The 16,228-nt window shown below is 43.5% G+C and overlaps 1 protein-coding gene across 2 annotated transcripts; it reads left to right on the top strand.

The window, feature by feature from the left end:
* Nucleotides 1–5,006: 5,006 nt before the first annotated feature.
* On the top strand, nt 5,007–13,940 carry ATP5PO (ATP synthase peripheral stalk subunit OSCP). Of its 2 annotated transcripts, none has more exons than XM_057697822.1 (7): nt 5,007–5,107; nt 6,253–6,303; nt 7,310–7,420; nt 9,787–9,916; nt 10,640–10,752; nt 13,235–13,321; nt 13,759–13,940. In XM_057697822.1, the coding sequence occupies exons 1-7, from the start codon at nt 5,072–5,074 to the stop codon at nt 13,870–13,872; spliced, it is 642 nt and encodes a 213-aa protein (XP_057553805.1). In that variant the 5' UTR covers nt 5,007–5,071; the 3' UTR covers nt 13,873–13,940. The 2 variants fall into 2 exon arrangements, with proteins under 2 accessions (XP_057553805.1, XP_057553804.1); XM_057697821.1 differs by having other exon boundaries at nt 5,090–5,372.
* Nucleotides 13,941–16,228: the final 2,288 nt, after the last annotated feature.

Raw genomic sequence — 16,228 nt, 5'->3', positions numbered from 1 at the left:
AAAGAAAAAGGACTTTGATAAGAAAGCCTTCTGTCCGCTCTAACCCAGGAGCGATGTTCTCTAGACCCTGTGGAGGCAAATGCCAAAGCTGCCCGGGGAAGTACAAGGACTGGGGAGGAGGCGGGGCCAGCGCCAACTGGAAAGAAAGAGGGGGGGGGTGCCTTGGAGGTCCTAAGACCAGCTTCCCCACTGAGGCTGTGTGACAAGAACAAGAAACTGCTCCTGTCTAAGCCCCGAATCACAGGGATACCGGATTAGAGCATCGCTCCGAAACCAGTCAGTCACTTAATCTCACGATACTCTGATTCATACTTGCTTGTGTGAGCTGTGACACGGAGGTTTGAATGGCGAAAGCTCTAGAAAGAAATTGATTCCAAAGCCAGAGATTGTTGACGTGTGGAGATGGCGCCTCCCTGTGTCAGGATGATGCTTCGGAAACCTGGACCAGGCTGAGCGTGAGCGGTGACCTTGAGCACTGAGTAGGTGATACTTCAAGGTAGGCACGACCGCTGGCCTGGAGAAGAAGGGGCGGGAAGGTGCTCGTGGCCAGGGAGGGGACCGGTTCCTGCAGTACTTTGTTCTCCCTCTGTCGCCGTCCAGATCCCGGCTCTGTGCTGCAGACCCACCTAAGGCAGCTTTCTCCAAAGACTAAAATTATCACCAAACCATTTTTACGTGTTTTATTCACTCTTTTCCTCTGTAGTAGATGCCTCACATCCCAAGGATAAATAGTTTAAGATCATATGGTCACACCACCTGGAGTTCCACTGTCCATTTTCTTCAACACTTTTTCTTGTTCAAAGCTAGATCAGTTCCAGCCCAGGGGCTTCTGCTAATTGGCAGGACTGCCCTAAAATGCCCTTTAATGCCATAGACATATGCAGAAAGCTGCCAGTGTCACTTTCCCATTCTTAAGGTTTAAACTGAAAGACAAGCTACATACGAAGTTCGAAATCGGGGCTGCCAACCTGGGTCCCCAAGACAGCAAGTGGCTCTGGTCTGCTGTAAAAGATCCACGTACAGTTCTCAAAATAAACTTGGAGAGGAAAAGAACTAAAAGAAAGAGTAAATTGATGGGAATTCACTTATCCAAGATAAGTAAATTATGAATAATACAAACATGTCCCTGGTCCTTTCAGTGCAACAAAATGTGTAGGGAGAATCTTAACGCCCTTTGCCCTAAAGATAACATGCTTCGTGTGTATTCTGCAAAGCTCAAGAAAATGTTCCCTGGGCTAGTGGAGTCTAGTTGAAGCTAATCTTGGGAAGAAAACTTAGAAGTATTTTGGTCCAACTTTGGAGGCTGGTCCTTTGTGGAACTCGTCAACTTGAAGCATCGCCCTCCGTGTCAGAAGCTGAGTGTTATCAGAAACTAGAGTGGATGGATTTCTCCTTTATGGGGCACATAGTTAAGTGACAGGATCATGGCATCCCCCTTTTTTTTCTTCTGATTATGGTAGTGACACACGCTCATTATAGAAAAATGCAGAATGCAGTTTGGAATTTTTTCCTCAGTATTATTCACTATTGTTCTATGTCACTAAATACTTTTTGAAAATCTCATGATAACGGCTGCACAATGTTCCGTTTTAAAATCCATTCTCTTATGCTGAGACGTTTGTTTCCAATTTTCTGCCATTTTAGAGTGAGCGCAGTTAACATTTTGAACATTAACTTCATCCAGATTTCTGAATTTTAGAAGGTTCTTTCTGGGTCAAGGGGGAAGTCATTTCATTTTTTAAAACATGTGCAATTGAGGGTCTCATAACACCATGCTGCTGTTTTTTCATGCCAGCATATGGTGCCTTTACAGAGACCATAAAATGATGAGAAATATTTGTTTTAAATTGAAAGTCAGCATAAAACAAAAAAGCTGAGATTTGATGTCTAGGTTTCACTACCACTGTATCCCTGGACTGTGGCCTTGGGCAAGTCCTTCTGACTCCATCAGCCTCAGCTGTTAAAATAACTGTTTTTAAAACAATTTAAGTTTGTACAGGAGGAAAGCACTATAAAAGTAAAGTGCTATATACATTACTAATAAGAAGAAATATCAGATTGAACACTTTAAATATATGCAGTTTATTGTATGTCAATTATATCTCAATAAAAGTTCTTTAAAAAAATGTAAAGTGCTAAGTCTTTTCCCTTCTTCTATGGGACAAAATTCTTTTTTTCTTTCAAATTCTCTACTCTTGCACTTAGAAAAAGTTTTGACAGTCCCACAGCTGGGAAGTTACTGCCAGATGGTCCCTCACAAGAGTTTGCTTCTGAGGCCCTGGCCCATCATTGCTGGGCTTGGTGTGTGGTGAGATTTCAGCAGACACCCAGGAATCCAAGAGCAGGTGAAGGGAGGCTTGACTGAAAGAGGCATCAGGCATCAGGGCTTCTTCTGTGTTTCTCCGATTGTCCAGATCATCAAAATCCCATGCCCAGAACAGCATCCTGAGACCCAGAACAACCATTTCCTAGATGAGCTGCCTAAAGAGGATCCTGTAAAGCAGGGGAAAACCAGACTACCTACATCTTAGAGTTATCCTGAGACTCAAAATAAAAATGAAACCATATGTGTGCAACCACTTGATAAACCCTAAAATTCAAGTGACCATAAGCTACTATTTTAGCAACATGCAAAGGGCTGAAGTGAGATGGGGGTAAATACAGAGGAAATAGAGGGAACCTCCCTGCTGCTGTGCAACCTTACAGCTTCCTTCTAATTACTTATCAACGTGATTGTCTAGAGTTTTCCAAATATATTTCGCCCAGAACTTTTGATTTGAATTACATCTAGTAGCACACACACATTAGGAAACATGGGTTTGTGGTTTGGTTTGACATAGAATGTAAGGTCTATGAAGGCAAGTATTTTGTCTTGTACCCTGCTCTACCTCCAGGGCATAGAAGAGCTGTTTACACATAATAGGTGCGCAATAAAATGGGTTGCATAATGAATACACTTTCCATTAGACTTATTTGAAAACAATCTCCCAAAGGATTTGCAGAGGGAAGTAAAAACAAGAGTTTTTATGCACTACTAGTGAAAGTGTAAAGTGGTTGAAAGTTTGGAAAACAGCATGGCCTCATCATCAAAGACTTTAAAAGTGCTCATACCCTCTCACCAAGTTGTGCCAGCTCTGGAAATCTATTTGGAAGTTGTCCTAAGTATGAAGAAAAGAAACTTTGTGTCTAACAATGCTCAGGAGATGAAGTGTTTAAAATGGAAAAAAAAAAAAAGCAACCATATGAATTATGTTCGAAACTTATTGAATGATTAAGTTACAGAATACCCACTTGATGGTTGATTCTGCATATTAAAATTATGTTTATGAACATTTTATAACTGGGGGGGTGGGGGGGACTTCCCTGGTGGTGCAGTGGTTAAGAATCCGCCTGCCAATGCAGGGCATACAGGTTTGATTCCTGGGCCAGGAAAATCCCACACGCTGTGGAGCAGATAAGCCCGAGCACCACAACTACTGAGCCCTGGAGCTGCAACTACTGAAGTCCACGTGCCTAGAGCCCGTGCTCCACAACAAGAGAAGTCACCGCACGGAGAAGCACACACACTGTAAGGAAGAGTAGCCCCTCCCTCGCCCCAACTAGAGAAAGCCCACGTGCAGCAAGGAAGACCCAATGCAGCCAAAAAAAAAATTTATAACTTGGAAATATACTTTTACCATACTGTAAGCATGTGTTTACAAACCACATATAATTTAGTATCCTTTTGTTCTTGTATTAAGGAAAAAGGCAAGATACTAAATTATATACAGATTGTGAATCCATATATGTAATTAAAACAGAAACAAAATAAGAATATTGAGTATGTACCAGTCTGCCAGACAATTGTTCTAAATACATACATACATATATATACACATATATATATGACTTGTTCATTTTTCTTAACACCCTATAAGGTAGTGCTATTATAATACTCATCTTATACAGAAGAACGCTGGAGCACAGAGAAGTTATGTGATTGGGCCAAGATAATGGATTCAAGCCTGGGCAGTTCAGGCTACTGTCTGAAAAAACAATGGGAGACAACACACTAAGATATTGACAACAGCTGTCTCTGGGTGGTCGACAAGAGTGCAGTTAGATTCCTTCTACTTTTCTGCATTTTAACAAGTTTTTTTTTATAATGATGAGAAAACTGCACTCGAAAAGGGTAAATTAATGACTTAATCTGTGTTCCTATAATAGATCTGAGCAGAAAAACACCTTAATTGACCATAGGACCCCATTACTGCAACCAGGAAACTCCAACCGTGCTCTGCCAGCCAACACTCTTCCGTACAGAGAAAATTAGAGTAAGTTCCATTTAGGGGGAAATGGGTTGAAAACAGGTTGTTTTTATGAATGTAGAGAAACTAGCCAAAGCTCGTGTTGAGTTCTCGGTTTCAATGTCACGCTTGCTCAAACACCAATTCTATTTTTAGGTCTGGTTCTCAGATAATCACTCTGTCCTACCCAGAAGGAAGTATTTAAACACCAGAACGTCGCGCGTCCGCACAAACCAAGAGGTCAGTGCTGCAGTCAGGTGAGATAGGGCGGAGGTGGGATACAGGTATGCAGTAGCAGTCACGGCCCAGGTGCTGGGCACGTAGTGTCCGCTGCTGGAGCTGTAAGGCTCGGTGTTTGTATTTATATGCACATACAGCGCGAGGCACTGAGCTTGATACACCCTTTGACGTGGTAGGAAGAAAGGGGAAACGTGCTAATGATGCTAGCGATGGATGTGAAATGGAACAAATGCCACCGTACTTATCTAAAGGAAATTTAAAACTAGCGGCAATAATTCATTCTACATTAAGGGTCTGTTAGTAACTCAAGAACTTCATTTCCAGGCGCTGTCCGAGCCCACTAGCCCCACCCCCAGCCCTCTGGGTCCCGCCCTGACCACCTGCTTCTCAGGACTACAACTCCCAGCCTGAGGGAGAAACCTGCGCATGCGACTCGACGACCTACGCCTACATTTCCCAGCAGGCCGAGCGGCTACGCTGACGCACGCGTGCGCTCTCGGTCTCTCTGGCCAACTCGGGTTTGACCTACAGCCGCCCAGGAGAAGATGGCTGCGGTAGCAGCGTCCGGGCTGTCCCAGCAGGTGAGCGAACGCAAGCTTTGAAAGCCAGCGGGAGGAGCCCTCCTGGGGTGATCCGTACTAGGTCCCTGAGTTCCACGGTTCCAGGTCATAGCTGGGGAGCGAAGCCGCCGTTGAAGGTCGTGGGGCCAGGAGAGTGGGGGCGATGCCTGGCGGCCTGGACGGCCGGCGCCTCTTTCCCCCACCCAGGATGCGCACCGGGCGGTGGGCTCGGGGCTGCGCGTGGCTGACCTTGGCGTCCTACGAGCAGAGCCCCGGGAAACAAGAGGTTTGAAGGGCACGGGAGAAGGGGGATCTGTCTTTGTCGTTGTGGTCAAACCTGGCAAGGGTCACCGGTAATTCTAAGGAATATTTGTAAAGCAGATAGCTCCTGTTTGGCGGCTAAGCCAGTATGGGGTAGAGTTGAGATTCGAACCCACAGAGTTGGAAGGAAAATCCGTGCCCTTTATACTACATGATGCTGTACATGTCGTGACACCGTACGTTATCCGTAAGCGTTATAAAGTCTTTTAATCCTCACAACCGGCATAGTACACTTAGAGCTGGAATTATGTGAAGGTGACCTGTGCATTTGCAGGTGATTTTAAACTCTGGATTCCAACCTTGATAGACAAGATACCACCTCAATGATATCAAGATAGTATCTTGATAGACAAGATACTAGGGCCTATTCTCACATCAGACTTCTGGAGTACCCAAAGAGTTAATCTTTATTTTCAGATAGCATTTCGATTCTAAGAAGGTCCATCTCTTGCAGCTCATGCCCGGGTCCTCCCACTTTTTATTAAAATCATGCTTGCGGGTGGTAATATAAATGCCGAAAATCTTGTTCAGTTTTTTTGAAAAGCATATTTCGTCAAACTTCATGTTTTCTTTCTCATACTGGTGTGCTAGCCTCAGCCTGTTCCTAGTAAACTAGGAAGTTAGTAGAAAAGCAATTTCCCAAGCAACCTGGAATGATTCTCAGTGGGGAAATTTACTCCTAGGTAATAAAGAGCAGCTCACCTTCATGTAATCTATGTGATGACATAAGGGAACGTGAGAAGTGCATCATCTAGAAGTCATATTTACTGTTTATTATTATTGGTTTAAATGCAGAAATCCTGTAAGTAATCTCATTTCATCTACTTTCTCTTTTTGTTTAAAAGGTGCGATGCTTCAGTACATCTGTGGCGAGGCCGTTTGCCAAGCTTGTGAGGGTATGTCAAGTTAATTATTTTGTAATTGTAAAGCAGATGAATGTGCCTGAGGCAGACAGCAACACGCTTAAGGCATGGATTTTGTGTAGTTAACCGCCTAAGACTTTCTGCATGATTTGTGGTTCCCCAAATATGATGGGGTGGCGGGGGTGCTAGGGAACGGAGTGATGTTGATTGCCTGCAGTGGGACAGACCCATGCATAACCTTTAAATGGGAGAATTTCTTAAAACCCTGTAACAGTGATGGGAGGGAGCTGGTCTTCCCATTTTACAAAGGAGGAATCAGACTTTGGGAAAACTTGCCCAAGGTTGTTGAGCTTAGTCTTAGAGCTGGCCTGAAACTAACTCTTTCTCATGCAAAGCCTGAGCTTTTCAGCTACAACCATACAGTACCACTAAGCGTATAGTCATACGCTGATGGTGGTGTGGTTTAAAAAGCTTACAGTTCATTGTAAAAAATAACTCAAGCATCAGGCACTTAGTAAATTGCTAATGGGCTCCTTTAAACTGAGCATCTGTGGAGCTCTGAAAGGGACATTTGCAGTATCACTATGAAATGTATAAAAGTATGCTTGAGTTATTTCGTAAACACCTGCTTTCCTGGCTCTAACATGTTCAAAACTGCCTTCTATCAGTGTTTAAAACCTCCCAAACTTGGAAATAAGTAGTTATTGGATTCAAAGGAATCCTAAACTCATCTCAAAATTAACATAGTTGGATTATAGATGGAGTGGAAAGGGACTTGAGACACCATGTTCCCTAAACCACTCATTTTAAGATGAGAAGCTGGAAGCTCACAGATAGAGTGACCTGGCCAAGGAAACAGCCCTAATTTTGAGAATTGTCATTCAGGGTAGCTCTTTGATGACATATTTAAACTGTTTTGTGCTATAAAAGATGTATTTTTTAAATTATAAATATTTATTTCTGCTATTGATACCATAATATTGTCTTAACTGATTTTCCTTTTCTCTTCCTCCCCCTCCTCCACCCTTTTGATTTAAAGCCACCTGTTCAGATATATGGTATCGAGGGTCGCTATGCCACTGCTCTTTATTCTGCAGCATCTAAACAGAATAAACTGGAGCAAGTAGAAAAGGAATTGTTGAGAGTAGCAGTAAGTAGCTTTCCTGTTCATTACTTTCTAAGTTCTCATTGTATATATTTTCCTTAGATATTTGTCTGTGCGTCCCTAATGAGGTACATCCTAAGAGAAAAAGAGCTGCAAAAAAAAGAAAAAGAAAAAAATGTGTTTTCTGTAATCATGTTGCTAGTAATAATACTGGGTACTAGTGTTCTGAAGCTATTGTATAATAGGTACAAACAGATGCATGTAAGGATGTCCGTATTAGGAACCAAGATTTGGGGCTCAGAGAAGAAACAGAAAAATCTAAATTTAAGACGGTAATTTAAGAAACATTGCCATCTCGAAAGAAAATTTAAAAGTCACCTTGAGAACCTATGCTTATATTTCCAGGTATTTCCAAAATAGACTTTAGAATATATTATGATTTTGTTTTATTGGGAATTTATTTTCGTTATTAAGCCTTTTCCTCGGTTTCAATCATTTTATTCCCAAGCTGTGAGAGGAAAAGGAGCAGAGCACGCTGGGCAGCAAAGGTAGTGAAGGTGCATGAGCTTCATGACGGTAATAGAGAACTGACAAAGACCACGAGGCTCCCGGGGAAAGTTTATTTTTACGTTTTCTTTTTTAAAACATGAAGAGTAAATGAGCTGAATTAAGAAAAGCCTACAGTGTAACTGAAATAGGAGAATCTTCGCTGTGGTTTCCCCTGAGTTTTCTAGTTAACGAGTTACTGCACATTTTGTTGCCTCCCCTGCTTCTTTTACAGTGAGTCCCCTACATGCGAACGAGTTCCGTGCCGAGAGCACGTTCGTAAGTCCAGCAGCGTTAGCCTAGGTATCCAGCTAACACAATCAGCTGTACAGTACTGTACTGTAATGGGTTTATAATACTTTTCACACAAATACATAAAAAACTAACAAACACAAAAAATAAAGAGAACATTTTTAATCTTATAGTACAGGACCTTGAAAAGTGCAGTAGTGCAGTTCAACAGCTGGCACCCAGGGGCTGGCATCCAGTGAACAGGCAGGAAGAGTTGCTGCCTGGAGGAGGGAGAGGAGGTGGGAGATGGTAGAGCTGAAGGATCATCAGCAAAGGAGACGGAGGACCAGCTGCAGTTTCACTCACTCACGTCCTGGGCCTGAAATAAAGATACTGTGCTACTGTCCTCTATACAGTACACTACTTTCTAGTTCCCGCCTTTAGCAGTAAGTTCTGCATTAAATGAGAGGGATATACAGCTACCATATAGTCTCTCCAGAGAAAGTTGCACTCTTTTTTTGATTTTATGTTTTAAGAATTTCTTGTAATTTTTAATCAACTTATTTCTGAAGATTTTTTTTTAATCTTATCATTAAAGGGGAAATAAACCTTCATAGACTAGTTGTATAGAACAGTGCATTTTGTGCATTTTTTCATTTTGAGCCTTTGTAGGAACTTTTGTCCTAACAGACAGTAATTTTAGCTCTGTATTCCTCCCTTCATCCAGCTCTCTCTGCAGGTAATGCTTTTAACCTCAGTTGGTACCATCAACTGTTATGATCCTCCCAGAACTACAGCCTTGCTGTTGGAGTCACTTGGGGGAAGGAGTAGCAGGAGCAGACAGGATCACACACGGGCTTTTTGGGAGGTGGTGCCTACTGCCCGCAGCTTGTCCCACAGACCCACTTGAAACCTGAACAGTGGTGTTCACAAAGGAGACAGTAGCCTGGCTCATGGACATTAGAAGGGGGTTTAATTAAAACTCGAAGTCAGTTAAAACGTGGAGACGTATAAAGGAGGCAATTACCTCAAGACTCTTTATAAAAGAAAATCTGCGATTCTTTGGCACCAAGAGGAAATGTGGTACTACACAGGTGTCACTAACCGTCCACGGGTGATGCAGCAGAAACAGATAAGAAACATGAAGACTGGATGGCTCCAGCTCCAGAATGCTTGTAGTTTGTATAAGCCAGCAGTTTTTTTTTCCCCTCTGAGAGAAGGGCGGGGAGGCTGCCTGCAGTCGGCGCCTCTCGTTAGGTCTGCACATGAGTGTGGGCGTCACTGGCATCCTCTTACCATGGAAATGACTAGAGCATTACCCATAGTAGATATGTTAAAATATGCCATAGATTGAATCTTTTGGCTGCTTAGTTTTTTCAATAATGTCTTGAAAAACAAAGTAAATTTAAGAAATGTTATTAAAGTGGTTTTTAAGTATTTTCAAGAAATATTGTATCCTGTATAAAATCATCTTAAAAGCAAAGCAAACTATTTGATTGTCAACTTTTCTTCATGTGCTTTGAGAATGCTGATTTTATTCATGAGATATATGATTCATCAGAACGTACGTGTATGGCAGCTTGAATCATTTATGCTCCAAAGAGTTTTAAGAAGTTATTTTTTGGTACTTTCAGCAAATCTTGAAGGAACCCAAAATGGCCACTTCTATTATGAATCCCTATGTGAAGCGTTCCGTTAAAGTGAAGAGCCTAAATGACATGACTGCAAAAGAGAAGCTTTCTCCCCTCACGTCCAATCTGATCAGTAAGTATTGGATCTTTTCTGTTGACGGCTCTGAAAATTCTGCTCCTGAAACCGGTGCATGGACCAGGAACACTGGCATCACCTGCTTTGGCAGTGAAGGATCTTGGTTTCACCCCAACCTGCTGAATCAGAATCTGCATCTTAACTAGCTCCCCAAGTGAACTGTTTGCGCGTGAACGTTTGAGGAGCACTGTCTAAAGGATGTTAAGATGTAAGAAAGTCTGATTGCATCGTTTCAACCCATGGAGGAGACCAGTGAGATTCATACCGAGAAAATGGTTTGTAGCCAGTGGCTGTACATTTGTCCTTGAAGACGTGTGCGTTCTTTGGGACATTTGAATTGCTTTTCAAAGCCCATGGTCACTCAGAATCCAAAGAAAGTGTATCGTGAGTATAGACCGTGTGTTGATTTGGGGATTTGTGGCCAACATCGGTGTCTGTGGCACAAACCTGAAAATCAGGTTGTAAGCTGTGGTCAAGAAATGTATTGCAGAGCCGTGTAAGACACACACCCCTTACAAACTTCAGTCCTTGTGGGTGCAGTCTTTTTTTTTTTTTGAACATGGAACATTCTTCTTAAATAACAAGTTGCATCTTTTCCACTCATATTTTTAAGTGACATTGAGTATAGTATTTTAAGGCCACAAATCTAAGTTTGTGTTTGAGGTGAATATAGTGCTTCATGAATAACCTGATTTAAGTGAGACACCTTCACTTTCCCAGATTTGCTTGCTGAAAATGGTCGCTTGAACAATACCCCTGGGGTCATTTCTGCCTTTTCCACCATGATGAGTGTCCACCGTGGAGAAGTGCCATGTACAGTTACCACTGCATCTGTGAGTAACGGGTTGATGTGCTGCATTTGCCTTGACATTCCCTGTGTGACATTTTGCAGAACAAAAAGAAAAAGGCTAAAATCAAGAAATTGGGAAAGGCGACTTGTCGCTTGGGCAGTTTGCTTCATTTATACCAGCTTCTGTGAACCTCTGCTTTGCAATGGTCAGCGTGTCTTCTTGGTGCTTCCCTAACCAGTGGTTATTCAGAAAGACTGTAGGTTGGGTTAAAATGTCAGGAAATACTGGTTTATATTCTGTTACAGGTTTGAGTTTTGTAAATATCACACTAAGTAATTTACTGAAATGAGTTGTAATCTTTTGCAGTGATGAGTGGGAAGGAGTAAGGCGGAAGGGCCCTTTGGTGTTATTGACTCGCTGAAGTGGACTGAAATAATAGCCACCGTTTGTTGAAACCTGCCATGTGCTGGGCACTTTATTTTACTCAATATCAAAGATCTGTGTGAAGCAGAAGTGTTATCCTTATTTTACCCATGAGGTGACTGAAGCGCAGGGAAAGCAAGTTGCTTGCTCAAGGTCACGGAAGGTGGAACTGGGGTTTGAACACAGGCCCCTCTCTCAGAAGTCCGTGTTCCTTAACCTGCGCTACCTCCCCACAGTTAATTTGGCGGTTGTTGTGTTAAATATGCATTCTCTTCCGACTGTAGTTCAGTCCATGTAGGAAAACAGTCTGTGGGACTTAATGATCAATAGGACATGGTGGACTTGCTTGGGGAACACAGCACCAGACCTCACCTAGGTTAATATTTGTAGCGGTTTAAGAGAGATTCTCACTCTCCAAAAGAGCATAATTTCAAGGAGACATTCCAGCACATAGTACATATTTGTACATGTGTAGTTCAGTAGTTGGTGTCCCCAAAGCACATACCTGGCTGAGAGCCATCACAGCTCAGGTGTTCTCCAGAGCCCACTGTGACTGCACTGGTTCCTCTGGACGGTAGAGCTCAGACCAGGCTTTCCTGGCCAGCTGGTCACGCCATCCCCTTGTGGCCAAGCACTGGTACAGGTCATTCTTTAGTGATTACAAGGATATGATTTTGTAAAAGATTTTTAGAACCGACTGATGCTAATTTTTTGATCTTGAATCTCCTGGGTAAATAGTTTCCACTCTTTAAAAGAAAAAATTACATCTTGATTAATGACTGGGGGCACAGATTTTAAAAATAGACAGATTTCAAATATTGGCACTGGTCCTCACTTGCTGGTGGGACCTTAGGTGAGTTGTTTGTTTTTAATTAATTTTTATTGGAGTATAATTGATTTACAATGTTGTGTTAGTTTCAGGTGTAGAGCAAAGTGAATTAATTATACATTTATCCACTCTTTTTTAGATTCTGTTCCTATATAGGTCATTACAGAGTACTAGTAGAGTTCCCTGTGCTATACAGTAGGTGCTTATTAGTCATCTGTTTTTTATGTGGCAGTGTGTATATGTCAGTCCCAGTCTCCCAGTGTATCCCTCCAGCCCAGGTGAGTTGTTCTTAACTTCTGTGAACCTCGGTTCTCCCACATATGAATGGGAGAGGTAACTCCTGGCCTCCCCGGGTCGTCTAGATTAAAGGAGGTGGGGTGTAAAATGCCCAGCACAGACAGGTGCTTCCCACGCAGTGCGTGTCTAAATGGAAGGTGGGCGTCTGCTTCCGAGTTCTCTAACCTCAGAGCCTCAGCACGTGCTTGAGGGAGCACTGACAGGCTTTCCCCACCATCACCGCCCGAAAGGTACTGTTAGATCTTCACAGAGCTGTAAAGGTTTCTCTGCTGGCTTTTGGACTCCTGGGTCCATGGGTCAGGGGCAGGATTTGTGACAGGTGAGAGGCCTCTCCCTCGGCAACATTTGCTGTTCTCACCCAGTCGGGGTAAAAGTTGGGACAAGAGGAGAGAACACAGTCCACATGTTCAGGGCACTTGCCTGTATGAACAGATTACAGAGCTGTACTGACTTCAGGAGCCAGCCACCTGCCGGGCTCTCCGTGAGCTGCAGAGAGTGGAGCGGCACGCCAGAGCTGCTGGTCTGGTACCCTCGGACCCCAGGCCAAACTGCAGCCTTTCATCCAAGGAAATAACAGGCTCAGGCCACAGCCAGAGGAGCTGCACGGAGGAGAGGCCCGTGTCCTCAGGCGTTGTAAACTTCAAGGGGTTCCCCCTCGTCATTTCTAAGTTGTACTGCCAGTACCATGGAGCGGAGGCGAGGAGGGGGTGGCATTTACGGACAGTAAGTGAACCTCCCGGTGTGAGCTGCCCAGGTGTTCCTGTGAGGCGGGGCCTTCGCACACCCTGGCACCAGTACTGATGAGTGACCCTAGCGGTGCAGCTCCAGGGTGGGTCCCCAGATATTTAACGCAGGAATTCACAAGGCCTGTCTTGCCGATATGTTTCCAGAGGGGTACTTTTTTCTCTCCTTTTAGTATGGTAACTTTCTGTTTTGCTTTATCTAAACTTAAAGAATGGTTTTGTCCTTTTTTAGCCTTTAGATGAAGCCACTCTTACTGAATTAAAAACAGTCCTGAAGAGCTTCCTAAGTAAAGGCCAAGTGTTGAAATTGGAAGTTAAGGTAGGTTTTAAATTATGTACGGTACATTTCATCAGGCTGTTTGACACTTAAAATGGCTATAGAAATTGGAAAATTCGATCTGATTATGTAAAAACTTGCCTATAGTAGAACCTTCATATTTATTTTCAATGTAAATGATTACTGAGTCCAATCACAATTTGACTTCTGACTTTTTCTAGATGTAATTAATGTCTTACAATTACATAGCACGCAGACTTTTCAGAGCATTTTTTTCTTTCTTTCTTTCTTTTCTTTTTTTTTGGCCAGCATGTGGGAATTTAGTTTCCCAACCAGGGATCGAACCTGCTTCCTCAGCAGTGAAAGCATGAAGTCCTAACCACTGGACAGCCAGGGAATTCCCCAGAGCACTTTTTCATCTTTCTTTTTGATTAATGAAACGTCATTGTGTTTCATCTCCAACCTATTTTCTTTCCTAGATTGATCCATCAATCATGGGTGGAATGATTGTCCGTATTGGAGAGAAATATGTTGATATGTCTGCGAAAACCAAGATTCAGAAGCTGAGCAGAGCAATGCGGGAGGTTTTCTAAAAGTGTTGATTTTCTAAAAATGAAAATTCTTAAACTTGGAGCCACAATAAAATGCTTCCTGAACAGAATACATGATGTTTACTGTCTTCTGAAGTGGAAATGCAGGGAGCCTTATTTTTATATCTTTCTTTCAGGCTCCCTTCGTTTAAAGGTCAAAAGACCCTTTGGAATTTAATTGTGTCAGCTATTCTTAGGAATTTATGGGAGCTTGCACCCCTTAGGAAAAATCGGTAGCCTTTATACCAGGCTCTGATGAGTGCTTCACGTATCCCACCTCATTTCCTTTGTCTCCGAGCCCAGAGCCTGGGCAGGGGCTGGGCCTGCACGTGGAGTTAAGGTGAAGCGAACCGGTTGTCATCTCGGAGTTTCAGCTGTCCATTCAGACACTGAAGGTGGTCCCTGAGCCCACCCTGGTCAGAAGCTGGCAGCTGCTCCTGCTCTGCTGCGTCACGCCTCTTACAGCCTCTGCAACATGTGGGCCGACCCCCACTGCCGTGCCCCCAAGGTCCCGTGTCGGCCAGGTGACTGGGCTGCTTAAAGCCAGTGTGTGCTCACCTGATTTTTATTTACTTATTTATTTATTTTTATTTATTGGCTGTGTTGGATCTGTTGCTGCACACGGGCTTTCTCTAGTTGTGGCAAGGAGGGGCTACTCTTCATTGCAGTGCATGGGCTTCTCATTGTGGTGGCTTCTCTTGTTGCAGAGCATGGGCTCTAGGCGTGTGGGCTCAGTAGTTTTGTGGCACACAGGCTTGGTTGCTCTGTGGCATGTGGGATCTTCCCAGACCAGGGTTCAAACCTGTGTCCCCTGCAATGGCAGGTGGATTCTTAACTGCTGTGCCACCAGGGAAGTCCCTGGCTTGGCTTTTTATGTTTATTTTTGCATAAATTTCCTTCCACAACTACAACCCTGTCTGTGAGAGAAGGTAGCACACAGGAAGAGATGCTGTTTGCACAGCTGTCAGTCTGCTCAGGAAGGAGGTGGGGCAGAAAGAACCCAAAACAATCTACTGTAACAGGGTTGGTTTTTCTCCTTTTATTCATGAACTATGTGAGTTTAAACCGTACAGGTCAAAATGACCGAAGAGTTGTTTGGAAGAGATTGTTCTTTTTAGATTCAAGATACACAGGAATAGCCATCTGTATTGATGTTGCTACTGGTTTAAAGGAAAAAAAAAAAAATTCGGTTATAATCTTGATCGGTAAAATTCAACATTTCTTACATAATAAGGTGCCAAAGGAATGCTCAGACAGCAAAACTAACCTCAGCTTCTTTTAAACAAAAAAGAAACCTAATGTTTTGGCCCTGCTCCATCAAACCTTAGACAAATACGTAATTCTACAATTTATAATAGTGTCTAGTAATTTTTGGAACTCCATTGACATTACACATCAAACAATATAGTTTCCCTTTGATGGGAAATTAAACAGTACCATTATTTGGCAACAGAAGTATATTACAGTCAACAGGACGTCCATCAGTGGATGGCTTGGTCCAACCCCAGGACAGGGCTGTGAGAGGAGCAATATGCCATCAGCACTGTGACCCACTTGTCACTGGAAACACAAGGGATTCATGTCAGGATTGATACATTCTTTCCTAAACAGGTGAAGGCAAACTGGAATGGCTTGCAAGCGGGCACTGCTGGGCAGGACCCCACATCCTCTGGCTTTTCTTGACCCTAGACTTTATTGGAACAACCGCAGCCCAAGGGACGGTTGACTGGCTGACACATTCCCACTCACAGCCCTCTTGCCATGCCAGCCACAAGGGCTTGGCGCCAAGGAGGAAGGTCAGGACTTATTCTGGGTGGGTGGACCGGAGCTTGTCCACATCTGCTGGCTGGCTTTAGATGGCCTTCCCAGGCCACCTTCAACAAAGAGATTTCTAAACAGCTCCATGTTTGGAAATAAAGTCAGTTACATCCACACGGACAGTTCATCAGGGTGATTTGCAGATTACTCGTATGATAACAGATTCCAGGAAGTTTCCAGAAAGCACACCCCTGAAGTCCAGGAGGTCACTTGGACTCCAGCATTTGCCAGTTTCAGGCGTATCAAAAAAAGACTTTGCCTGTTGGTTGACAGCATTAGGAAACATACAGCTTGTTGAAAGAAATGTCGAAAACCTAAGGCACACACTCCCCATTCGTCCTTTCAAGCAGTGGCCCTCAACTTTCCACAAACAGTGATCCAGGTGCTACACCCCCAGCTCACCTGGAACTGGCTATTTTCACCACTGCAGCAGTCCCAGCCTGTGAGGGGAGGCTGTACTCACGGGGCTGCCACCTCCTGAAATGACCTCTGAATGCACCTCTCAGGGGGTTAGACCTTGGGTTTCACAGGATTTTGCATT

This window comes from Hippopotamus amphibius, chromosome 10 (genome assembly GCF_030028045.1).
Source record: "Hippopotamus amphibius kiboko isolate mHipAmp2 chromosome 10, mHipAmp2.hap2, whole genome shotgun sequence".
Classification (NCBI taxonomy): domain Eukaryota; kingdom Metazoa; phylum Chordata; class Mammalia; order Artiodactyla; family Hippopotamidae; genus Hippopotamus; species Hippopotamus amphibius.
The sequence above is the reverse complement of the archived record's forward strand: the minus strand, read 5'-3'. Positions and strand labels throughout refer to the sequence as shown.